Source organism: Chaetodon trifascialis, chromosome 13 (genome assembly GCF_039877785.1).
Source record: "Chaetodon trifascialis isolate fChaTrf1 chromosome 13, fChaTrf1.hap1, whole genome shotgun sequence".
Taxonomy (NCBI): Eukaryota; Metazoa; Chordata; class Actinopteri; order Chaetodontiformes; family Chaetodontidae; genus Chaetodon; species Chaetodon trifascialis.
In genome coordinates, this window is record NC_092068.1 from 13,014,994 (window position 1) to 13,042,265 (window position 27,272).

The following is a 27,272-nucleotide window of genomic DNA, read 5'->3' on the forward strand; positions in this document are numbered from 1 at the left end:
TCACAAGATGCTCTGTGCTCTCTGTGGTCTCATGGATTCCCTCTCATTCGTAACGTGGCAAGATTCACGGAGCTGCGTCACTGTCGCTGTCTTACCTTTTTCCGCTAGCATGGCTCTAGTTGGATTGGAAATTTGTCTTTCTTTATTTTAAACATAGTGATTGTAGTTGATTCAGCTGATTAAAAACGTGCAGTGAGGGCTGCTGAATGCTCTCCATTTTTAAGTGATTTTTTATTCAGCAACACTTAATCAACAGTGCTGAGTTTCATCTGGGTGAATAGCAATGCACAAATAATGGCTTACAATTGCTGCATTTATCTGCACTGAGAAATTTATGATCTATATAATTTTCTGCCATCTGTGGTTCACAGTAGATTCTGAAAACACTGAAATGAGAAACATCATTGTTGCCATTACAGGGTATTATACAGTGTTACCACCTGATTTATGGTATCATTACATACAGCGCAGGAGATGCTGAGACTTCTATAGTGACCTTAAGAAATTCACACTGTATTAATCAGTAGTTAAAAGCATTTTCATATTGTTCAAATATATACTTAATTCTCACTTGAAGCAGAACGTAATGAGACAAAGAAACAATAACAGCACTAACACTCATTTTAAGCTAGTTTTATTCACACTTTGTTATATGCTTGTATCGCCTTTAATTATGGGTGGCAGATGGTGCTCTGCAGGTAAAACACAGCAGTCTTTGGAAGTCTGAGCGCAGAGTTTGATAAAAGTGTTGTAGAGAAAATGGTATCTTTGTATCATTGCTCATACCATAGACAAATGCAGTGGCAGAAACAGTCACAGAAAGCTGGAAATCAGTGGTATGGAAGCACATGATGGCCATAAGAAGATAAACTAGGCTTGATTTGTTCTTCTTTGTTTCCTGGATGTTCAGGTGTGAATGCCGTATATTTAATTTTACTGTCTGAAAGTAGAGTTTTTGTACGGTTTAGATCCAAATAAATTTACTATTGGAATCTGTAAACAGGGGAATTCAGACCACATTAATGAAAGCCAGTGGTTATTTCAATGCTATAAATTCAGTGTTATTTATTTATACATGGATCCAGTTGCTTGTAAAATTCAGATCTTTATGGCCATTATTTGCCTCCATACAACAGTCTTTAGGGATTCATTTCTCCCTTTTTTTAAAAAAATAATTCATTCAATTTCTCTTCATAAAACTAAGTCATTTACTTGGACATGTTCAGCAGAAAGCCCACCTTCTGGACCAGACCAAGCACCAGAGGAATACTGACAGGCAGAACATTAAAAGGCTCCCAGGCTGCCTTCAGAAGTACAACAAAACATCCATGCTGATCTGCTTAGCCATCCTGGCCCTCAACCCCCTAATGAACAAGGGCAAAAGAGCTCTTGGGCTTAGCTTCTCCCTCTTACCCTAACTTAACAAGATGTCCCCCTACTCCCTCGCTTTCTCTCACACACACACGCACACACATGCACGGTGGCGCACACAAACACACACCTCCCAAACCCCAAACCACTAACCCTCAGACCAATCTGTCTGTGGCAGTAAAGTATTATTAGACTTACACTCTCTCAAAGGGGAAACAGTGAGTGCTGAGAGCTGGAAGATGAGATATGCTACAGGGGCTACTAGTTCCATTAAAATGGCATTCACTGGGGCCTTTGTTATCATCGGCCCTGACGTTTTCAGGATGTAGTGGGGCTTGCTGATCCATGACCATCTCATCTATCTTTCAGGATTTGAAGGAAGTTGGTGTGAAATTGACACCAATGAGTGTAGCTCAAATCCATGCCAAAACCAGGGCGACTGCGTGGACCGGGTCAACAGCTACAGGTAACGAGCGTTAGCCATAACCAGCTTTTCGTTTCGTAGGTGGCACGAAAATGTCAGGCTTTGCAGCGATGGACTTTAAACATCTGTAAATCCAGAGTGCCGGTACCAGCAACCATCATTCTTGAACAGGTTTCAGGCCATTGTACTGTTATTTTGAGACTGGAGTACCCCGAGCTAATGGATATGTTCTGAGCTTATGGCCCTTTTTTAAAAACATATTGGAATGGATTTAGTAATATGCCTTTTTAGGTTGAAATGGGGTCAAATTGTTTAATGTCTCCAAAAAAAACCTGCCTTAATTTCTCTCGTCATGCAGGCTTTGGTTTTTGTTAACGAGTCAATATCCAGGCCTGTGTGTTATGCCGTGTTTGTGCAATCACACCAAAAATGATGTGTAATTAATATCATTAAGCTTCTAATGATTTTTTTCTGTGCATATGCCATTCGGAAACAAATCTCCTTTTTTTCCAGCTGGGACAAAATATCAATATCAATCCTTTTTTCATCTCCAGCTGTGATTGTAAGATGGGATTTTCTGGCCTTCACTGCGAGGAAGACATCAATGAGTGCGCCTCTAGCCCCTGCCGCAACACTGGTGTTTGTCAAGACCTTGTGAACAAGTAAGTATGAATATAAACACCTTAGCCTTTATTCGTTGTGTGCTTTTAAGAAATTGCACATATCAGGAAAGGCCAGGCGGAATTCATTTCCTGAGTTTGATTTGAAAGCCGAATGAACAAAAACGTTCACCAAAGGAAACACAAGGCTGTGGTGCTCCTCTTCAAAGTGTTCCGGTTTATATAACAAGCCTGTCTTCATCCTTGACACACATAAGCTGCTATTCTAAAGACACAGAGCGAATTCAGCAGGAACACATCATGTATCTAGATTGGGCTTTACTCCACTGGTGCTTCTCTCTGCTGTGCTTAATGGGAGCCCCGGGGCTTCCAGGCTTAGTTGGACAGATGGGTAGAGAAGTCCCAGGGCCAATTTGAGTCCTAAATGGTTTGTCTCCAGTTTGTCTCCCGTCATGATTTCGCTCCCATGTGACCCGGCCCTGCACAGAGCGCTCTCCCTGATTGCACAGTGCAGGGAGTTCACATCAGGTGTGTTTTAACCTCGCCGCCCACCGCAAACACTGCGCGCTATCTCCATCTCCCTGACCCAACAAGGCGAACAGGTCCGTCTGTACTGTGATGATGAATCAGACTCGTCAGTGTACTGATTGAACTCTTGCTGTCTCCACCCTTTTCCTTAAAATACTATGAGTAGAACAAATACAGTGTGCTGAATGTGTTAAATCTAGCCTGTATAGTTTGCATAGTTAGCGACTCCTGTTTTCCCACATGACAATAAGCATATTACTCAAATTTGATATGACATAACTGATGAAAAATGATGTTTAACTAATCAAACGATATGGTTTAGATTTTCGCACAGAGGTGCCTAATGACATGTTATCTTTTTATCTCGCTCACAAGTAGGATAACCGTCTCCTCTGAGGTGTGTGGTCAGGGGATATTAGACTCCACCGACGGCTGCGGAGAGGGATTTGAATTGAGTAAACCACATTATCGGACAGGTTAAGCTCTTCCCTGTAGTAATAAGTCTTCAAACATGGTTGAAATGAAGCCACACACAGCGAGGCTTAGTTGCCAGCATATTGTTAATTTTTGTGTGAAGAGCTGTCGGTCAGTTTGAGAATAAAAAAAAAAAACTGGTCTGAATCGGCAGTTTGTCTTGCTGGGTTTGGCCACACGCTCTTTTTTTTAAGTAACTGTGTGCAGTTTTTACTGAGGAAAATCATTCTGCTTATTTTAGAGAGCTAAACCTAAAAGCACGCTGTCATTATTGCCTACAGTCTGGCCGTCGCTGGACTGTATTTCCTAATGATTGAGTGTTATCACATCTTCCTCAGGTTCCGCTGCATTTGCCCTCCTGGTTATTTTGGAACACTGTGTGACCTGGATGTGAATGAGTGTGAAGTTTCACCTTGCCTACACGAGGGCATCTGTATCAACACGCCCGGGGGCTTCAAGTGTGTCTGTCGCCCTGGATACTCAGGTAGCTCTTTCGCCCTCAGGTGACATGAAGATCAATATGAGAGTCTAAAAAGCTTACCGTGACTCCCGCGGCCACACGCTACTGAGGCAACTCTGACACAGATCTGGCTTAGTGTAAAAAACTGCTTCACAATGCTTGCTTTTAATTAGCCCGTCTGCCTCTGGAAGATACAGTGCCTGCTTTTCAGTAAAGCCAACAAGAGGGAAGTTCACATCACCTGCTTTATCTGATGAAAACGTCTCAGTGTCTGTTCGTTGCCTTTATTTCATTTTATTCAGCCTCTTTAGTCTAAGAATGCCATTGTTGTTTCACTTCAGTCCATTTGTCTTATTTTCCACAGATATCAAGCTATTTTAGCGCCCACGTGCGTGCCTGTGTGTGTACATGTGTGTGTGTGCACTCTAAAGCCGATCCCTGTCAGGTACCGGGAAGATTAATTTCATTTGTCTTCCACACTGTATCATCAATTTATCCTTCCCCAGTTGAGAGAGGGGGAAAGTCTCTGAGGTATTGCTACTCTGGAGAGCAGAACCTGACACACATGGCCCAATTCCCACAGAAGCAGCTTTTATTATTAGGCCTACATACAGCATAGTACAAGTCATTACTTTTTCTGTTGCTTTAAGCTCATCTGAGGAAACAGGGTTCCCCAAGAGAGCAAGCGGCCAGAGGATACGGTTTGGATTGGCTCAAACCAACTGGAACTCATACAAAATATTTGATCCCGTAACACATGTAACAGCATTGCAACTTTTCCCCAAAAAACACAAAGAGGCTCGTGGCAGAACAGTAGCTGCGTGGAACTTCTTTTTACTCCAGTCTGATAGACAATTTGCCGTCTTACGGTGATTCATCGCGTTGTGTTTCTGCAGCGTGATTGGAATCGACTGAAATGTTATTCTGCTTTGATGCTATGATGTGTCATCTCCTCTATCACTGAAGTACTGTAACTCATTGTGTCATTTGATGGTATTATCGTATTATTTGCTTCAGCCATCAGGGAAGTCAAGGGGTATTTTTTGCATATCGAATGCCAACATTCATTTTGACTGGAACAGTTGAAGCTGCTTACTAATACATCAGTCTAGTGCTATATCTACTCACTTTCATGGATGTGATTAAGCTGTAATGACACTTCATTCCCGCCTGCATCACTATTCATATTGTTGGTCAGTGAGTCAGTGCATCTGTATTTTCTGCTCTTTTAGTAAACCAGCTAATAACCTCTCTTTTCTAAAGTGATGGTACATGTAAAATGTTCAGAAATACCTGAAAAACAAAGCCAGAAAATTCACATTTTTGACACTTCCACCAGTTTCTTTCATCATTTCTTACCTCTCTAAGAGTCGGTACACAAGGGAGACATTAAGATTAAACTTTTCTTATTTTTATCTTGCATTTCTTTGCAAATTGGGTGTCAATATGAATCACTGTTCCACAACTGTTTTTAGTTACGGCTCTGATCACATTGATGCTTTATTTTTATATACTGCTTCAGTATGTGTCATTTTGACAAGCACTATAAAGGATACCCTTTTTTGTTCAGTAAGAGCCTTGGCAGCTGCCTGGATCACAGCTGTCTGATCATTATTTAGGATATTTTGTCTAAAAAGTGCTGCTATCCCAACAATGTATTTAACTGTGCACAGGCGTTTTCCGAACTGAGGTCAGAAGTCATTACAACAACATGATTAATGGGTAATCTTGTTTATATAAATCACGGTTTAAGCACACTATTCGTCACCTTCTCTTTTCTCTTCTCCACCCGTCATTAAGGAGCGTGTTCCCTTGAGTGATGGTACAGTGCAATCAGCACATTGTTGCAGCTTCCTCAGTCAGCACATTGTTGGCTGATGATGTTCTGGCCCTTGTGATGCTGCTTGGCCTCAGTAAATTCAGTCTTCTGCTGGGTGAACCTAAAGACTAATATTTTGTGTGCACAGAGATCTGTTGCTCTGGAGACGTAGTGCACATTTAATGTGGATGGAAAAACATGTTCAGCTCGTGCAAACATCTCAACTCAATTTACTAATTGTATCAATTAAAGGCTGAGACAGCTCTGGTGTTACTTCGTGATTCATGTTGTTGGGCTCAGTGCTTTAAATGCGTCAATTCTTTTCTCAGAAACAAAAGCGTCAGTACAGCACTGTTAAGAAAACAGTTCATCTCCATTTTAAGGGCTTATCACAATTAAGCCTCAGTTCTTTTGATTTCAGATTACATATCCTTCTCTCACTAATCCCTCACGCGATACCGGACAAGCAAGACACTTGTTTTAATTACTCAAATTTGTTCATCTTAGTAAGTATCATAATTTTTAAGGCTATTTCAGACCTTTGGTGACCAGTCTGCAGCATTAGATATTCAGCATGTAATTCCATGTCTCATTTGTGCTTCTGTCCTCTTAATGTTTTAGATTGAGTGTAAAATGCCAGCGCAGAGCCTGAAGTGTTTTATGACTTCTAACCTAAATAAAAACATCAGAATGTGAGGAGAACGGGAGCATCAGTCTATGGATAATGTGAAAAAGAAAGAAAGTGTCATAAAAATGTGTGTATTAAATGAATAAGAGATTTTCAGACCATCATTTTTCACTTATTGCTCCATTTCCTTCGTCACACTTGTGTATCACATTACCCATAGTTCATTTTCTGCCACAGCTTTCTGTTATTATTTTGAGGTTCAGGGATTGTTTTTAACCTTTGCAGTCATAAACTGTGAATTTTCCAGTTGCAGCGCATTTTTCCTTTTGGCTAAATGAAAGAAGTTATCAGTTTGGCACAAGAAAGGATCCGTTTTACACTCTGTAACGATCAAACATGCTAGATTTGTGTACACCAAAAGCAGCTTATTCATTCTCTTTCATGGTAAAACACAGGAAGTAATAAATATATTCTTGCTGTCCATGTTTGTTTACATCTGTCTCAACCAATGGATGAAAAATGAACCAATTGATAAACAATGATCAGTCATCATGTTTCATCTACTTAGAAATCTCAAATGAAAAAGTGAAAAACATCACAAAAATGGCCTCATGTAAAATTAGCTACAACACAGGAATTCATTTTTAACTCCTCAGCAGAACTAGTCACTTTTGTGGATGCCTTTGAAACAGCACATGCTATAATTTCGACTTCTATAAACAGTCATGTGTTTTCCCAACCTGTGTTCTGATTAGTTGGCAGGAAGGAGGCTAATTTTGACGGCTTGTGTTATTTGGTGTTTCCCTCACAGCTTGAGCCCTCCCCTCCCCTTCATTTCTTTTGTGATCTTGTTGCTATTTTTGTGCGGTCTGCATAAATAATGAATATCATCAACTCTCTGAATAAAGCTGACTTACTTAGTGAAGCTGATGGAGGGTGAAGACATACAGTAAGTTGTTTTGAGGATAATTCATGTGTTCCTTTCTGCCTTCAAAGACGTGGTACTGTGTAGTCAGCTGTAAGGACACACAGTGTTTTGAGGATGTGACACATGTTTTCTTCAGTTCAGTGCTGCAATTCACTGAGCCCTCGCGTGGACATTAAAGCCCACAAAGTGGCCATTTACAGATGTCATGCATCCTTATATTAAGTTATTTTTAGAGGAATGATTTATTTTCATCAACTGTTTATTGTTACTTTGATCTTCTGCACCTCCTATTAGCACTCTATTATCAGTGGGACACAATAACAAGAACATTTCAAGCCAGTGCAGGCTAGTTTTTGCCAAATTTAGACTTGACATCTAAGTGTGAATTACTCTCTAGATAAGGGCTGCAACTAAAGATTTTGTTCATTATCCAATAATCTGTTAATTATAATTAATTAAGCCAAGGCGATGTCTTCAACTTGCTTTGTTTCATGTGACCAACAGACTGAAACCTAAAGACATTCAATATGCAGTCATAAAAATGGAGAACAGCAGAAAAAGCTCTTGTTTTGAGAAGCCAGAACCAATAATATTTGGCATTTTTTTACTTAATAAATTACTCAAAAAGATATTAGTGAATGAACATTTTAATGCCTGTTTACTGTCGCAAGCCAGAATAAGATCTTTAGTCTTTAGTATGGGGAATTAATGTGATATGTGGTTATATTTATATGCTGCATATAACAAACTGCTCCTTGTCATTAGTCCTACTATCATCATAATCCCTATTCATCCCTTAAAATTCGTAATCCGTTTGAACAAGTTCACATATAGACAACTAAGGTTTAAAACTTGGTTGAAACTTCCAGGAGGAGATAATATTTCTGCTTCATGCTTTGATTTACTTGCTATTTAAGCTGGATACTGATAATTAAAGCTAATGCCAGGAGAAAACTAAAGGATGTTTCTCTGTGTAATAATTAATGAAGTGTCAAACAGACTCATGACACAGAAGTTAAAGCCACTTTGAATTATACATCTCAAATCCTTTTCATTAAAAGCATTCAAGGTATGTTGTCAGTAACAGAAGAAATAATGTGAGCGAGAGGTAACTTGAGGTAAAAAAAACACTCGAGTTGCAAAACCCAGAAATCTTTTAATGCAGTGCCAGTTATATACAGCATGCTCGTGTTTACCATCCCTGTCAGTCTGTGATCACTTTATATCAAAGGTACTAAAGAGACCAGCGAGGAAAAAACATGTCATGCCGGTGAGGCAGCTTTTTCTGGACAGTACGCTCACACAGTGCTTTGCTCTTAAAGACCATACTGCTTGTTTTGCATCTTGCAATCTGTTAACTGCAAACTGAATGCTTCTATTTTTTATATGGATGTTTTTCTAGAGTGATTTTGCAGAAATTTGAAACTAGAAATCGTCACAGCAGTCAACACTTTCATTATATATTTGATTTGCTTGCGGATTACTGATCAATCAGTACTTATTGACAGATTGCACTTTGGTTTACAAAGACTTATATGAATGTTTTGAGGTAAGAAAAATTTAATATAATTTTTAATTGAAATTGACTCACACAGATTCACAGAGGAATCAAACCTACTATACTGTGATGTGTTTTTGCAGTTTGAGAACTGAAGTATTAAAATAAAAAAAATGAAAAAAAAATTCTCTTATTAATTTGCTAAACACATAATGTCTTGAAATATGCTTCACTTCCTAGGGCCACGGTGTGGCGTTAACATCGATGAGTGTGCTTCAAACCCATGCCAAAATCGTGGGCGATGTATTGACGCACCTAATCGATACCGCTGCTTGTGTCCTGATGGCTTCAGTGGGCTCCACTGTGAAACCAACATTGATGAATGCATGTCAGCGCCTTGTCTTCATGGGAGGTAAAGATTTCTCTGTGTCATTTAAAACAGAAACCTTGCAAATTATGCAGAAATGGCATGGAATTATTTTTAATTATACTCCTTGCCAGAGCAGTGAGTGGAGACATATGTCACATGTTCTAAGGAGCTAATGTGACGCACTTACAGGTTGTCTCAGTGGTCTCTGAATTATAGTCATTAATTCTGTTGAAGGGGAAATACTCACTCATTCAATAGACTGTCTCTCTCTTGAAGCATTCTGCATGAACTATGCAGCAAAAGCCCTGCATATATGAATGCTTTTTAGTTGATTTTATAAAATAGTGTACTTTTGGGGACTCAGTTCTAACCCTATCTGTTGTGACCTTCTCAGCTGTAAGGATGGAATATATTCCTACTCCTGTCTCTGTGAATCTGGATGGACTGGCAGCAGATGTGAAACAAACATTGATGTGAGTTGAGCTTCATTAATAAACCTGCTGGATGTTCAAGAGGAATTTCTTGAGAGTTTTTTTTTTATCTCTGTGTGGCCTTTGGTATTACTAACTCTATTGATTTTTCTGCAAGATAAGTCAATTGAACTTCCAGGATCATGTAAGCAGTGTACAAATATCTGATTAAAAGAAATTGCTAATGCTTAATTGATTAAAGCCACAGCCTGTACTGGACTCAAGAGATAAAACATTGATATGCTTTTAGGGTCTTTGTGTGCATTCAGTTCACTGGATACTCTGGTTATCTGCTCTTTAAGTACTTAACCACACATTATATATTTTAGATGGCAAATTATCCATTTAATGCTTCTATCTGTCAAAATATTGAGTGTTACTGGTACAGTGCCTCACTCCAGTAAGCATCTGATGTCTTTTTCATTCACAGGACTGTGCTCCCAGTCCCTGTTTGAATGGGGGCTCGTGTGTGGATCTCATTGATAAATATGCATGCTTCTGTCACGATGGTTACACAGGGAAATCTTGTGAGAATGATGTAGATGTCTGCAAAGATGCCGCTTTTAATGTCTCACTGTGTTTCAATGGAGCCACCTGCATAGATGGAGAAGGGTCGAACTTTACATGCAGGTGAGTTGGACCACTGTTTAAAGTCTTATCCTTTTGATGTAATGTCACTAAGTCATTGTGCCCATCGTATTATGAGCTGATTGGAACAGCATGCCCTGCTGAGTGCAGCCTGCACGGATAGTTTAAATGTGTCCTCATGTACAGTTTTAACTGTCTTAACTCGCCTAAAACCCAACATGGCCACAGTTTGATTTTCTAATTGACCACAGAGGTTAACGTCAGCAGCTCTACCCAGCTTTTTATTGGATTTGAAGAGGTTACATGCCAACATTACATCACGCTGCCAAGCACGTGGGTTATCCTAAAACCCCAAATCTTTGGTCGCTGCCTGTAATTAAGAAGCCTGCTTTTGTCCACTTCAGTTAAGAATCTAAAAATGATTGGAAATTGTGAGTGAGTTATCACCATAAACTGAATATATGACAGGAAGGAAGCAGCAATAATTAAGCGTGCAGGCCTTAGTAAGCAGTCAATACTGACAACATCAAGGAGTTGTTGTTCACAGGTGAATTTGTCAAATTTGAAAAACGCTTTAAAATATGATTTTACATGCTCCCTTATTCTATTCCATCAATTATGCTTGTCTCTAAATATGCATCTTGTCTCGCAAGAATGATGCCACAGTACGTGCCTAGCTGTCTTCCGTGTTGGTCACAAGTGAATCATTACTTTTTAATTGCTGACACGCTCTCCCTTGAGTGATGAAGTGTATCTGAATACAAGGTGGATGTCGTAAGAGTGTGCATATTTGACACAGCAGCTCCCTGGATGCCATACAGTTAATTACATTGTCTAACATTGTGCTGGTGTGCGGCTGCTCACTGTCATGATTTAATGGATCCGAGACTACCGCGACTCCACATATGTGGGTGCACTTTGCAGTATTGACACACCAGACTGCCTACTGCCTCAGCACGGCATTTTTTATAGTGTTTACTTCATTGTAGGCCAATTTGTGTATGTGTTACAGGGAGGCACTGTAGTATATGCTGTGCATTTACAGGTAAATGTGTGCAAGGGCAAGAGTGTCCTTTTTAATGTCCTGCTGAGCTGCAAAATGAGGATTGTGCATTGCATGCTCTTTCCAGAACAGAGGATTCTTTTGCTGAATGTGGACATCAAATGAAATTTATTGTGGTATCAGTGCATTATTAACTGGTTATTGACTTTATTTAGATTCAGCAATTTGTCATTTTTGACCGAGTTGTTGTTATTTTGGGCTTACTTACAGACATAATTTGATTTATGGATGGAGAGCCAGCATTTTGCCCATTTACCACTGTGTTCACACATTGTGTGTTATGCCAATTTAGCTGTTGTCTGTGTAGTGTTAGTTAAAAGATGTCAGCAATTTCCAGCGTGGTGTTTTTGGTGGAGAAGGCTCCTGCGACTTTAAAATCCCATTCAAAGATTTTTTGAGAGGCAACAATGTTTTGTTTATCTACATATTTCTTCCACCTCAGTGGGGAGGGTTTGGCCAGGCTAGTACACTGACTAATGGGCAAAAATATAAAATCAGGCATGCAATTTCATGCAGTTTCTTGGCCAGACTGCATCTACAAAACATGAAAATGCAGTGTTGTTTTATCTGCATGTTATGTGTGAAGTGGTTCATATTCAATTCTGCACCTGTTCCACAAATGTCCTCAAAGGCACTCTATTCTCTGTTATGCCGGTCAGCCAAGAGATTATGCATGAAACCCTTTGCCCGTTTTCTGATGTTGCAGTGTTGCATGATTAAAGCAACTGTGCCTCACAGATCCCAGTTAACAACAGAAGTCACATTCCAAAAGAGGAATGTTAGCCTCATGAATATAGAGTTTGGTAGCTTTTACTGAGCTTTTTTGTAATTTTCTGAGAATCTGTATTGTTTCTTTCCCAACATTCTGCTTATGTCACCTTTTCTGGAGTCAAATAATCCTGAAGATGTTCAATAGGTTTGAGGCCTGGTGACTGTAAATTTGAAATCTATGCAAGCCAGCAGACCTCGGTCTTCAGTGGCCTCAGGTAGCTTTGATGCTCATCAGGCTCATTGTCCATCTGGAAAATGACTGCGCTCCTACAAAACTTGAGGCCAGTGGGAATGACATCTGCAGAATTGAGTGGTACCTCTCTTTGCTGAAGGTGTAGCTTATCCTGTGCAAATCACCAGCTCCACAATAGAAAGCCATTGCCACACCTAAATATTTCCACTTTGTTTCATTGTGGATTTTCTGCACTGCTGAATTAATCCATTCTGTTTTATCTTCTCCTCAAATAAGGTCTCCAATTTTAAGTTTGTGATCTGTAAACTTAACTGGAGTTTGCAGCATTGTTTGGCACGCTGGACCATGACCATCTATGTGCTAATGACAATAACACATAGAGCGCCATATTGATTTAGTCCTGCCGGGGCCCTTAGCTTGAGAGGGGTGCACTGGCAACATCATCCATTAACTCTGCAGAAGTGTGTTTTCTGTGAACTAACACACTCTGGTGGTGTGACAATGCCTGGTCCAAGAACTCTAAAATATTTTGTCGTGAGTCTGTCACTGTTGATTTGTGTATTTCTGGTTGGATTTATTCTGAATATTAAGGGGACCGTGTGCATGTTAGACACATGAATTAACATTTTTTGGAGAGCATCTGGATGTACAGACTCGAGTTGTTCAGATGTGGTGTAATGCAATAAAAGCGAGGAGGATATGTTAATATAGAAATCAAACATCATCACACTTATAGTGATACAAGGAATAAACTGCTGAGTTCAATAGAAAGTAGGATACTATTTTGTAGGCATGTTTAACGTATAGCCTTGATTAAAAAAAAAAAAGTTGGGATGCTGTGTAGAACATAAACAAAGAATACAGTCATTTGAAAATAAACTGTTTGCCAGCAACACTCCATCCTCTGAGACTTTCCAGGATGCTCTTTACATACCCAATCATGATACTCTCACGTGTTACCAATGAACCTGTTTACCTGTGGAATCTTCCAAACAGGTGTTTTTGGAGCATTCCACTTTCCAGCATATAGCTTTCCCAGACTTTTGTTGATCCTGTCCCAACATATTTGAACGTGTTGCTGCATCAAATTCAGAGTGTATGTCAAAATGGATTAGCAAGTTATCACTTTCTGTTTTATTTGTGTTTTATACAGCCTCACAACTTTTTTGGACTCGGGGTTGTGTGCTAAAGAACAAAATGAAGGTTCAATAAAATCACAACCGTCACAGAAACATAAATTACTACGGTAGTATTGTGAAATATTACAGTAATGTAGAAATCGTCTCTGTGACAGTTACAACACACTAACAGATACTTTGTAAGTCCCCATAGATCCAGTATGAGAATATTATCCAGGGGCTTGAAATCATAAATAAACAGGAAATCGTGTCTTTTTGAAATCAAATCATGTTTGTGAATGTTGACACAGACATATTACTTGCTCCTAACCAACCAGCTGACCCTAAAGATTCATTTACTTTGTTTCTGTAAAAACCTCTTTTTGGCATCATGGAATGGATAATACTTCTATTAAGGCTACAGTTTAATACTGATGAGCCGAATCACATTTTAGTCCAGCTGTATTACACATGGCCCTCTGCTGTAAAAAGAGTGAATTTTACTCCTAACATTCATTTTTTATGTATCAGCAAATGATAGCAGATCATGTCAGTGAGATTTTTGTTTTTATATATATTTTATATGATTTTGATACCCTGTGGTCCCACATTATATTGCCCAGGAGCAGTGCACTTAGGTTAATGTGAGTTGGTGTGTGGACAACCCACTGCTGCACTTTAAAATGAACCCTCTCTCCAGTTTATCGCCTGCTTTACTGATTCCACTTCTGTATCTCTGAAGATTTAAAAAAAAAAAAAAGTCTTTTTAATAATATACTCTGAAATAAGAAGCAACTGACTAGAAAAAGTTGTGGTACTTTCTGATAAATAATGAAAACCAGCAGTTCTTACAGATACAGTGTAACAGACCCACAAGAAGGAAGTGACAGCTCTGTGAGACAGCCTCATGGTTTTAAAGTATGATATGTTTCCTTAGCTGTCCACCAGGTTTCATGGGGGATTTCTGTGAAGTGGATGTTAACGAATGTTGCTCAGCGCCCTGCCACAACGGTGCCATTTGCCAAGATCTTATTAATAGCTATGTCTGCCACTGCAGGTCAGGTGAGTCACTCAAACATCCTGTGAGTCTCTCAATTTGCTTTGAAATGAGGCAACCGAAGCAGTTTATTTTCCTTTCAGAGTCCTCTAACAGGAAACCTTTGTGGCTCAAGAACAAGATTACTAAGACATAGACTAGATGACTTTTTTTTTTTTACTGCACCCCAGATGTGGTCGCGTACAGTTTACCATATGTAAACCATGTTAATACTTACAGAACACCCATATTGGATTGAAATGGGCCACATAAAGTGTCACTAAAGGTTACCATAATGTCTACATAACTTCTGTGCCTCAAAGCCCTGCAAAACTACTTTTCTCCAGGGAGAAATTTGTAGCCATACAGTACTAAAAAAGACAGTGATAAAAAGACGATACAGCCGGGGCTCATTAAAATGTATGTGGCATCTTACTCTTTAGTGAAAGCCTTTTCTTGTCTTTGTATGTGTGTGAACCCAAAAAGAAGCAAATCAATGTAGGAGAATCTGATTGATATTCACTTCAGAGGGTGGAAGTGGGAGAGCCTGGGCTCACCACGGCACTCTGTGGGCTTTTGTTCCTGGCAGGTTGGACAGGCCTTCACTGTGAGGATGACATTAATGAGTGCCTTCCACAGCCCTGCAACCAGGGGATATGCATTCAGAATGATCCAGGCTATGGCTACACCTGTTTCTGTCGTCCTGGATTTGTGGTGAGGCCCCCCGCCTTATTCCTATCTCCATCTTTTTTTCTTTTTTTTAATTATGCTTGTTATCAACCTTTACCCTCTTGAACCCTCAACTCTTGGCACTAGTTTACTCCATGTTAAAAATGAGAGACTGCCTTTTTCTTTCTTGTATGTAGTCAGATCATCATTTGTTCTCACTGTAAAGCAGGTGAATCTGATGCCTGTCTCGCACAGATAACAGGATGACGTGCCTTTTTCTATTTACTAAACAATTTACATCCAAAAGGTACTCAGGAAAATAATATGACATATGTTAATAATAATATGTATTTATGTTGCACATAAAAATGAAAATAATCTAAATTGTCTGTAATCAGATACTATCTTGCATCACATTCAAGAAAAAGCCTTGTTACATAATGTTCTGTTCTTAATATGCAACCTTTATTATTCAAGTTGTAAACATCATGTCCCATTTAGCATCTCATGGCAGAGTTACTCCACACATTTAAAATTTGTTTATTTTGCATTCACAGGGGAGGAACTGTGAGCACAACTATGATGACTGCCTGTTGAATCCATGTCCAGAAGCATTTTCCTGTGTAGATGGCATCAACAAGGTCAGCTGCCTGCCTCCTGTTACGGATGCTGTTCCCTTGACGACTGCAGTCAAGAACATCACTCGCGGCTCCACACCCAGAGTGCCGACGCCAACACTCAAACCAACACCAGCAGCTGTGCAATCCTCAGGTACAGACCACACTGTGCAGGCATGTACAAACAAGAGCATGCAGTTACCCATTTTATGCTCTTTTATGCTTTTGTTCCACTACATTTCAGAGGGAAATATCCACTACATTTATTCATAGGCGCAGGGGCCCGAGTGGCAGCTTCTTGGAATCTTAATGCAACAATAATAATTTTAACCCCATACTAGTCCAGTAAAAAATTCCCTAAAACATCTATCCAAAGCATACCCAAAGTAAACTGATAGCTGTTCTTGAGTTGTCTCAATGTTGCTTCAATTTTAAAAACGTTTGTTTTTGTGTTGTTGGCGTTTATTGCGCCTGCTGTTGTGAATGTATTTTGAAATGGTTTGAATCAATCGACTCATGAGAATCGTAGCTTTCTATTGGTGTATGAGTGTGAGTATGAGCATGAGTGTAGCATTTGTGTCATTAGATGGTAAGAAAAATAAACAACAATAAATACACAGACGGCCAGTGAGTATCAGTGTGTGCATACATGGGGTTCATTAGTTTTTGCACTTTCACCAAAGAGACGTTTCTCCTCATATGGTTTCATCTAAGTAACTGCCTGAAGAACAAAGAGGTAAAATTATCCAATATTTCACAAAAAAAGAAAGCGATTCGAGAGAAGTCTAAAAAACAAATACATATTTATTGCAGCTGAACTTTGAGGTGGGCTTTCCAGGTGCCCTATAAAATGCTGCTTACACACTTTTACATCATTAATAACAATTTAATGATATATGATCATATAATATTTTGATTTAATACAGTATTTGATACTATTCTATATTATGGTAATTGTACTTATGTACTCTTACTCAAGTATTATTATAAATGCTATAAGGTTGTACAGTTTTACCTGGAATGCAGTATTTTTACATTGTTGTATTGTTCTTTTCACTTAAGTAGAGGATCCGAGTGCTTCTTCCACCAATATACAACATTCTGCATTATCCTCTTTTAAGCAGATTGAAATGCAGTTTATTTTAGGTCCTAGCTGTTTAAGACGAATAACTTCAAAGGCTGCATACAGTTAAGATATTTCAGTATTGCTTCAGTTCAATTTGGTTTGTCATTTTTTAACTTGCCTGCACGTTCACAGTTGTTATGCATTACTTTTAATGTTACCTCTCTTGTGTGAGGAAGAGCTTTAGATCAATATCAATATGACTTACTGGTTTCTGGGAAGGGAATTGTTGTAATGGACAATTATTTCACTACAAAGAATAACACCTGCTTCCTTGATGATGGATCAGCTGAAATATGGTAGTGTATTAGCGTAAATTAATGTTTCTCAATCAAGTCATTGCTCCCATTACTATGCTATTACTTCCATTAACATTATGCACGCAAGAATGTGTCACTAAATTATTTCAATTGATAAGCCATTACACCAATCAATTTGTACCGAAGGTGTTCCAGGATTTTTTTTTTTTTTTTTAATTGTTATTTTGACAAATTACAAAGCTGTCCTTCCCTCGTCCTTCCCACCAAGCAGTTTTGCTGCACGAGGTTTTGCCAGTTTCGAATGAGAGGAGACTCCTGCTGAGCTGCTACTCCAAATGTGATTTTGGAGCCTTTGGAACATGGCAGGAAATGATATATTTGGTTTGATTGAGAGATTGTCATAGTTTGTATAGCTCTGGTGGGAAAAAAAATTCTGTGAAAAGCTAGATTTGTGTTGGCCGCTGAGGTACATTTTCTGTTTCTATTTGAAAATAATAATTTCAAAGAGTGATAAATCCAATCATTATTTGACACTATATCCTTTAACACTCAAATGACAGACACAGAACACAATATGTTCAACATTATTGGTATTGGATTCAGTCATCTATGTGAGAGGAGGAATTGGGAGCACTGGGCAGATTGTTACTCCTTGACAGATGAGGTCTGTCTACCTTTGAAACTGTTCACAGAGCTGTAAAACAGATCTATTGAACACAGACGAGCTTGAACCAATTCAGTGCGACACTCTGAAAATCACTGTGGGCCAAACATAATGGAGTCCTCCCCACTGCACCTGATCCAGCCCTCATCCTGTGCAGCGGTTTAGAGAGGGTTAAATATACACACAACATACTGGTAAAGAAAAACAAACCCAAGCTTCTACACACCGAAACATCTCTTTATTCTTTTACATATACGTGCATAATCAAAGTAAATAAGTTTTAAAGTAAGAGGACCCAGAAACTCATGAGTTTATCTAACTAGGTCACCATCTAAACGCATGCAGTGCCCTTGGTGCTGCTTGAAATAGACTCAGACAGTGCTCCTTTAAACCTAAGACTGCTTGGCAACCTTTGAAATATAGCAAGTCAATGGAATTTAAACATAGAGAGGGTAGTTTATATGGTCCACTGACAGTAGTGGATACAGTTTCTTGTTAACATCTAAATAACATGAATTTGGTGAGAATTTTTATGCATATATTAATTTTTAGAGAAAAAAAGTCAGTTCAGTTCAGATGCAAACTAGTAGCAACAAAAAAGTAGCATTAGATGATTGTCTTCTGGGTGTCTTTTTTTCCCCTATCACTCTTCATGCAATGCTGAGCTACACAGTATTTTAGCTCTACAATGTGAGAGCTGATGGGAATCTAGAAAGGACGGTGGAGGGAGGCTTACTGCTGCTAAGCCACAATTTGGTTGACTTTCCTTGGAGTGATCACCACAGCACAGGTGAAGCTGTTATCTTTTGCTGCCACGAGTAGCTGAAATGAAATTGCTTAAGCTCCACAAAATCAACTTGATGAGTAAGAGGTTAGCCAGAGGGCCCTTTTAAACATGCGCCACCTGTCTCGGGGCAGTCACCTTGTTAACCTTCAGTCTAACATGCATGCATTTTTTTCTGCATAGCCCTCATTTATGTTAGCATGTTTGTTTGTTTTTTTTTAATTATAGTTTGTTCAAAATTGAGTTGACAGTGCCTGATTAGTGTGCCTACAACAATTTTGATATATTCAATGACACAACTTTGCCAGTGAGTCATAATGATATGCACATTACGTGCACATCTCTGAATATTCATAAAGGCTTGGCAAGATGAAAAAAGCTGTGTTTAAATGTGTCTTTTCAGCTGCAGTTTGTGGCCTGAGTGATGTACAGTAACTGTCAGTACATTGGAGTGATTTCATTGATTTCATTCATTCATTTTTAAAACCAAACGAAGATATAATTAGACAATAAAAAGATAATAAAAAAGCTATATATATATATTAGGAACTGATTCCTCTGTAAAGCTCAGCAGTATTATGATATTCAACTAAATCATCTTGCATAACATACATTGAATATAAGACATTTTCTGCCAGTTTTGTGGGTACAGTACAGGATGACCTTTTGCCTTCCCTCGGGGCTCTGAAATTGCAAGGGTCCAAGAATGGTCCTCAGCAGTATTTTATCTCTGTCCTGCGACACGTTCAATCAGTCAGTCTATTACTTCAGCCAATAAATCAGGCGCAAACCAGGACTCACATGCCGGCTTTTTTAAAATAAATGGGACATTACGTCTATATCAATTAAATCTTGCTGTCCAAAGTCTATCCTCTTTTTAATTGATCTAAAGTTCGTATTTCTCCAAATATATTGTTCTCGTGGAATATCTTGTACTTTAACCTGAATGACATCTGCACACAGTCTGTGCTGCAACATGCTCCACCTCTCTAAGTTACATTAACTATGAGTCATCAATTTTCTCACCTCTTTTATGGACATGTATTAAGACAGGTCCTAATTAAATCTGATCTGAAAGATTTATGTCAAGGAATATTCCCAGTGAGACAACTTTATTTCCCTTATTGAACCTAGAAAAGCGTTAGATCAGGGTACAGCGGTGACAAACTTCCTGGTCAGCATTATGTTAGTCCTCCTTTTCCTTCTTGTATAACAGTAGTGAAGAAAGTACAGAGTCTGTGCATAACAAGATATTGAACATGAAAAGAAAGGGATGCAGTTTAAGTTGTACATATTTTCAATTTAGATTTAACCGACCAGTGACTCGAAGCGTGAGGATGAGGAATCTGGTGTGAGAATGTAGGATAGTGGTTAAAAACAGGAGACCTTTAAAGGAGAGACTGAAGCTAACTGCTAATGAGGTACGATACTGCCTCCTGGCAACCGCCTCAGACTGCATCAAAGACTACAACAGACTAAACAAGGCTTTAAAATTAATGAATAGCTTTGTCTCTGAGGGGTAATTTTCTATCATCAGCATTGGCAAACCCCATTGTCAGGAGTGAAGCCGAAGACAGCGCAGCATTGTTGCTGTGTGCATTTATCCTCATTAATTCACAGATCACAGTAGGTCTGCTCCTGATAATTCTCAATTTTTTTTGTTAGGGGATTTTCCTCAGGGTATTGGTCATATGGCTCTCCAGAGAAAACGGGGGTATTTAGGTTAGCTTGTTTGCCAAATGCCCTGAGGGGCCCACTGTCAGATCAAAGAGCGTCTGGCCTATTAGGAGTTGACGTGTAACAAATATTGATAAAGGTCTCACTTGCTGCTGCCCGATTAATCACGGCAACAACTTTAAAGGAGCTTTGCTGATTTCTCTAGTGTAATGATTTTTTTTTCCCCCAGATAAGAACAGACAGAGCATGAGACAGGTGCATCCAGGAATGCCTCTCATTGTAAGAGCCTCTCGGGTTTGACTTTTTGCCAAACAAATTGCACTACTTCCTTCAAATGAGAAATATATTGAGCATGAGCAGCCCTAATGCTTGCCTCCTATTGCGGTCTGAGTCAGTCTTTTAAGTTTGTCTGCGTCACTACCCCCAATAAGCTTGCGGGCAGTGGAACTTTTACTGAAATATCCCGTAATTGCCCATTCTCATGGATGATATAAGCCAAGTTATTCCACTATAAAATGAGGCATGTAATAAACTTGTACGAATACGTTCATTTCAGCCAAGATTCCTCTCTCAGCTAATATAGTGCCATTTGCATGCTTCACAGCTTTTTGGCAAATAAGACTATTTACAGTATGGCTGTACAGTGAGCAAAAGTAAAAACTGTGATGCTACCGAGAGCCCTCAAAGCCTTTTCTCCTGCTTTCAAAATAATAATCATCTATTTTTTTGCCTCTACTTCCCACACTAAATCGCCTGCACTAATCTCTTTAAGCTGTATTCCATCCATGATGCCAAGGTTGTTTGATGGGTACATTTACATTTTATGGAGTAAAAGACAGCAGTGTGTGCACCCACAACCAGAAAGTCCATGGTCAAGCCTCAGTGGTAGCTGCCCTGCTGAGGTGTCCTTAGCCTGGCTCTGAATCTTAAATAATTCTGAGGTTGCTGTTCTGTATCTCACCTCGTGCACTGACCTCCCTGTGGAGGAAGTGAATGATTTCAGCTTTCTGTATTTTTTTATTTCTTAGATTCCAGCTACCTTCAGTACTTTGGGAATTCATACCTGGAGTTTGAGGGTATTGACCTGAGCACGCTCAACAACATTACTCTGAGATTTCAAACTCAAGCCGCCCAGGGAACTATACTCTATGTGGACCAAGGGCCTGTGAACGGTGATTTCTTCTTCATGAAACTCTTCATCCTGGATGGGCTCTTGCAGGTAGGAGCTTGAGTTAAATAGCTGTGGTGCACCACATCGATTTCCCTCATGGTTTATACAGTTCATAGTCTTTAAAAACGCTCTCTCAAATGTTTTAGTACGCCTTTTGTTGTAACGAGGAGGACGAGGTTACACGGATCAGTACATCTATTCATGTTAACGATGGCAAGGATCACGCTGTTAATATCAGGTATGTTCTTTTTTTGTCCTTTTCAGTCAACCTTGTGAGTGTGAATATTCACGTGTGTTGTCAATTCATGTTAAGCCGTTTTCTTTTAGAAATGAAATGCGAGTAAAAACATGTCATATCAGAAGTAAACACATTACAATTTCATTTTACAGCTTTTAATTTGCAGGGTGTATTAATAAAGACAAGCCAAGATGCAGTATTTTATGTATCTGTCACAGGCGAGACCATGTTTTCTATTGAGAATGAAGAGACACACCCATGATAAGCTACTTCATAATATGCAAGTTTTGTTCAAATAGTCTTTGCACCTCAGGTGGTATTAACTTTATCCTTGGTTATCCCTTCATTTCAAGTGTGACAATTTTTTTTTTCTTTTTTGGGGGGGGCGGGGGGGGGGGGGGGGGGGGTTGTAACTAATAGTGGGGGAAGATATGTAATTGGCAGGAATCACCAGACTGAGAATTTAGATTTTATTACAAATGGGCAAATGGGCTCACCATTTTAAAGAACTAAAACAAACGTCAGAATGTGCCTATTAAAATGCATTAGTGATCACTGACCATGTTTTATTGGCTGTTCTAAAGTCTTCATTTGCAGTTTTTCATTACGAAAAGATTAACAAGCAAGAGCCGAGCACAAAATCAATGTTTAAATGATTTAAAGTGAGGCTGTGGCCCCTTTAGTTATATTGTTCCTAAGCCCATGTGCAGTCTCGCTGCCAGCCCTCTCCATTATATTCTGACATGAGAAAGATTGTGGTTTAGTTTCAAGACACAAAGTTTATTATGTATGAGCAGGAAGCTGAAATAAAGTGGCTAATGTTCAACTCGTATCAAATCAGTTTACTTAATGTTAAATTAAGTCCCTATACTCTCTGCTTAAATGCAGAGAGGCCTTTTCATCACTTTTTAGCAGAAGTTCTGTTTGGGTAGAGATAATGATTTTTGCACTTCTCTCTTTTGTTGCACTGATCTAAAAGCCTGAGATAGAGAGACCAACTAAGAAATGAATTAAGGTTTTTCTCAAGATTTTAAAACAGATAAGAGGTAAAGTACTGAAGGTCATTATGAATGTACTGTGCCAAAGGTGAGCAAATTATTTCCTGTCGAAACAAAGCTTAGTGGGAAGGTTGCCTCATATTTCTTGGCACAAAGCTGCACTGCCCTAAATATGCAAGTGCATCTGGAAAGGCCTATCAGCTTTAAGGGCTATGAGGCTCCACCCCCTGTTTTTTTTTTTTTTTGTCTGCAAGAAAAATACAACAGCAGTATGAATCAATCATAATGTTCTGTACCAACCCCTTGGAGACATTGCAAGAAAGAGAGCTGTCATAACTAGAGGGTTGGGAGTATGGAAAAATGGTTTGTGGTGTCACAAAGCAAATTCTTTGTAATTGTCTGATGGCCGAGTCCGTCCATCTTTGTCTGATTTGACCCAGAGCTACAACACCATGGCCATCCTCAACGTCACCGCCTAACTCATTATAGACTTTTAATATATCTTCCCGTCAAAGACGCTTTTCAATATGTTAAATAGAAACCCAGTGGGGCTGACTTCTCAAGGACAGTGAGCACAGTGCCCTCTGGCTGCTGGCCAGGCCGCTCTGGCAGACTGCTTCTAAATTAACCGCTTCTCCACGCTGGCTCTAGAGGAAGGACTTATGCAGCTCGGAGTTAGTGCCCCGAGTGTTTTGCCGGCATATGCAACAGCCTGCAAAGTACAGGCTTAACAAATCAGACTAGATTGCTTCATGGACCTCCTAACTTCCACTCGGGGAACAAGGGGTATCAGGAGACACTGGAGAGGAGACTGTGCATCTGTGGCCCAAGTACCCTCAAGCTGCAAACGGTTAGTCCAGAATCTGCACTTAGGTAATTATCTGCTCTCCCCTGTTGTTTCAAAGTGGAGAATTGGTTTTTGAAATCTGTGAATGGCTGTGGGGTGGGTCCAAAATAGTTGCGTGAAGGCACAAAATATATCTAGAGAAAACAAAGTGGACTTTAGCAGGAGTGTCTCAGAAAAGGTCTGTGGTTAATGAGTGTATTAACAGAGTAAACAAAACAATTCCATGTGTTTACCTCTGTTTTTAAATCTCAGCGTTCGATTTCACTTTACTTCTCAGATGACTATTAAGATTTCTGATCTTCACATGCCAAGTGTTTATATATCAATACTACTAGAGTTTTCTAAAGTTAATGGCAATGCATTGACCAATTCATATTATCTGCAAGATTGTTGCTGTTCTCCTTTGCAGCAGCTCATCTTAAAGGCATTTTCCCTGTAGTCTAATGGTTTGAAAATCCTTCTCTTTTCTTGATGAAGCCATAGAAACTTTGGTTTCTATGGGGATAAATAATTTTCTTATCAAAGCTTCGCACCTTTTTAACTTGAAGGAATACATTTAGATTTATTAAATTTTGTTTAGTGAAGCTGTCCAAAGAGAGACAACAGTGATGCGTGTGCTCATGTGAAAACAATAATGATTCATACTCATTTACAGACAGTACCTGACTCCCTGTGAAGCAGAGCTAACTCTTTCTGGTCATGAGAAAATCAAAAGTGCAGCCAGCAATTACTGGTTAGGACACATGATACAAAGGATAAACCACGTCTTCACAGGTGGTCTGCCGCAACAACATCTACCCAATCAGGTAAGACTTACACCTGCCTGTTGAAATCATTAGGACATATGTGCTTAAATGTTACATGAATGTCGCATAATATCTACCATTAAAAACAATGAATTGCGTAATGAATTGATGAATTGTTTTTTCCCTTAGAGAGCGAAGCCTTTCCACAACTACACTGGCTGCATTGAAATAATTGAAATAAATAAAGTGAGGAGCTTTTACACATCTGACGCCATTGCCGGCAGCAACATAGACCAATGCAGGTAAAAACATCAGGATCTCTTCTTCCAAATTAATTTGTCTCTCATTTCTTTGGGTTTTTGATCCACTTAACCAGGCAAACTTTTGTTCAATTTTATAGATATACTTCGTATGCCACAGAAGCCCCCACAACAACTTCTTCTAGTTTGACGACTCAATCAACCACCTCTGACAGGGTGAACACAACAGCAATGGCAGCTCCCACACAAACACCAGAACAATCTCTGCAAGAACCACAAGTTTGCCGTGACGGTCTCTGCCGCAACGGAGGAACATGTCATCAGCTGCAGCTGCCTGCTGGAGCTCTGCCTTCCTGTCACTGCCCGCTTCATTTTACTGGAACTTTTTGTGAGAAAGGTAAGCTTTGATTTTGTTTTGTTTTTAGCTGACAGTTTGTATATGTGATTTTGATTTATAACACACACACACACACACACACACACACACACACACACACATAGTAAAAGCTTAAAAAACCTACTGTACTGTGACCTCCGCAGTGGTATCATCAGGAGCCAGCCAACAAATTATGTTGGTTAATATATGCTGAGCCTCTTTGGCTAATAGGTTTCACTATGAGGGAGAATAGAGTCGGCTGCAATAGGAATTTTGAGTGATGTGAATTATTCAGGATATGATTAATGAAATGAAAGATCCGTATAAGCAGCTTGAACCATCGCTGTGTGTCCATGTTCACCTCCGACGCTCATTGAGAATGAGAAAGCGACCTTGCAGCACTTGCTCAACCTTCAGCTAAAGCTCTCACCCCTAACTCCACCAAAAATAATTATTTTGTACGAACCACTACGACGCCAATATTAAGGAGACCGCAGTGCTAGACAGGCGTACTAAGGAGTTTCTCCTTTGCAGATTTCTCCTCTGTGCACCTTACTCTATGATGTAGGTACTGACATCCCTTTCTGCCTATATTGCCATGCGTGATGTGCTCTGACAGTGTAGACAACAGCTTCTTGTATTTTGCTGTTGTAGTCATTCTGTGTTAGCGACAACAGCCGTCGCGCTAGAGTTGTGAATTAATTGCTCGTGTGCTTGATAAGGCAAGCCAAGCAGCTCACAAGTGAGAGACAATTCAGATGGTGTGTTATGATAGCTACAGTCACTCCCATACACTAGCTACATGGTTAATCCTCCATCGTGGATTAAAAGATATAGATTGAATATGTTGATTCCAGTTACATGTGTTAAATTAGCTGTGGTATGTGCATTTGTTTCACCTGTCTCTTGCTAAGTAGGAGGATTTTGGTACAGGTGATTACGACTGGGATGCAAATGATCTCAAACTGAGAGTTGCACAGCAGGACTGTCAAGCTTTGGGCTTCTCCACATGTGGAGTATTTGGCATTCAAACCAAAAACACCAGCATATTAGGATTTTTAGCTAAATTCTACCCAGGTTACAGGTTATGTGATTGGTCTGGCAAAGCTGCACCTCTTGTAAGCCTATGGAGGCAGGAGGTCTATCCCTACTGAAAATCATCACAACAGAGTAAATTTTAAACCACTTTTCATAAATGCCAGACATGCATTGCAGTGCTAAAATACTTTATCTTATGTACATATAAACAGTAATATTCCTTTAATATTTCAGATCAACTTGAACTCCATATATATACTTTCTAGTCTTTTGTCGTACTGCATTGAAAACAGCTGCCATGATGCTAATTTGTTCTTAATTTTGGAAAAGAAATCAAGACATTATAAAAATGATGTACTTACAACAAACACTAACGTTAAAAGATGAGGTAAACTTGTCGCAGGCTTCACAGATCTGATTTTAATTACATTTCAGGGAAAAATTCACACATTTTGCTCATTTCCATTTTAAGCCACATGTTGTCTAGCCTATAAACAGCAGCGTTGTTCAGAGTTGCAGTGTAACACTTACACACTCTGATAAAATAATCATACAGTTGTTAACAACTCAAAATAAATGACTCACAGTAGCATGCTCATACAAGAGAGATGAACAATACAAATGTAAGTTAGCTTAAGGATTACTTCTTGTGACAAACCAAATTCATCACATTTCTAACAGTAAAATACTGTAGAAGAACTTCTCATCTGTCAAATTTTATTCCCTGCTGGCATGTTAAAACGTCCAATAATAGCACGAAATCATCAAATCATCAAAATCATATAATCATCATTTTTCCTTTGAACAGGTCTGAACCTCGGAGCAAAATGAATGCAGGGGTCTGAATGCAGCATCTACTGTATACATCCATGCTGCTGCGCAGCTAAAATTGGCTAGAATAGCAGTTCATCTGCCAAATACACCACTTAGTCCTTACCTTAAAGGCTTTTTCTCCTCTAAGAGTGAATCAAATTAGATTTCTCCATACTATATAAGGACAAATTAGCTCCGCATTATAATACAAAGCTGTTTCTAACCATGAAGTGCAGAATTCAGACCATTTTATAAAATTTATGTTTTGAAACAAGACAGTAGAAAACATTTAAAACAATGCCAAACAGCATTTTCAAACAACTCATGGAGGTAATGATAACTTCATTTGCTATGCAACAAAATCCTATCCTGGTCTGAAATTAAGTTCTGATATTAATTGCTTCAAAAATGAATGAATTTCAACTGGAACTCTATTAACATAGTACACTAGTGGTAGTGGCTGGTAGAGCATTGCCCAAACAATACTTTCAGGCATTGGTTTCAAATAAGGAGTTCTGCTTGACAGCAGCCACCAAATGTCATATGTGCTTTACATTTTAAGCCTGGGGAATATTTTGAGCAATGCAAATTTGCATTACAAAGAGTTTCAGTAATGACAAAGTTGATTGATC

The 27,272-nt window shown here is 39.2% G+C and overlaps 1 protein-coding gene across 1 annotated transcript in view; it reads left to right on the forward strand.

The window, feature by feature from the left end:
- eys (eyes shut homolog) overlaps positions 1-27,272 on the forward strand; it is a 142,898-nt gene that overhangs the window by 61,295 nt on the left and 54,331 nt on the right. Inside the window, exons 25-38 of the mRNA XM_070977284.1 lie at positions 1,741-1,837; positions 2,350-2,457; positions 3,756-3,901; positions 8,991-9,162; positions 9,515-9,593; positions 10,021-10,220; positions 14,261-14,385; positions 14,949-15,073; positions 15,586-15,799; positions 21,182-21,372; positions 21,471-21,562; positions 24,063-24,213; positions 24,343-24,455; positions 24,554-24,810. Of these exons, the coding sequence (XP_070833385.1) occupies positions 1,741-1,837; positions 2,350-2,457; positions 3,756-3,901; positions 8,991-9,162; positions 9,515-9,593; positions 10,021-10,220; positions 14,261-14,385; positions 14,949-15,073; positions 15,586-15,799; positions 21,182-21,372; positions 21,471-21,562; positions 24,063-24,213; positions 24,343-24,455; positions 24,554-24,810 (2,070 nt within the window). The remainder of the gene's footprint in view (positions 1-1,740; positions 1,838-2,349; positions 2,458-3,755; positions 3,902-8,990; positions 9,163-9,514; positions 9,594-10,020; positions 10,221-14,260; positions 14,386-14,948; positions 15,074-15,585; positions 15,800-21,181; positions 21,373-21,470; positions 21,563-24,062; positions 24,214-24,342; positions 24,456-24,553; positions 24,811-27,272) is intronic.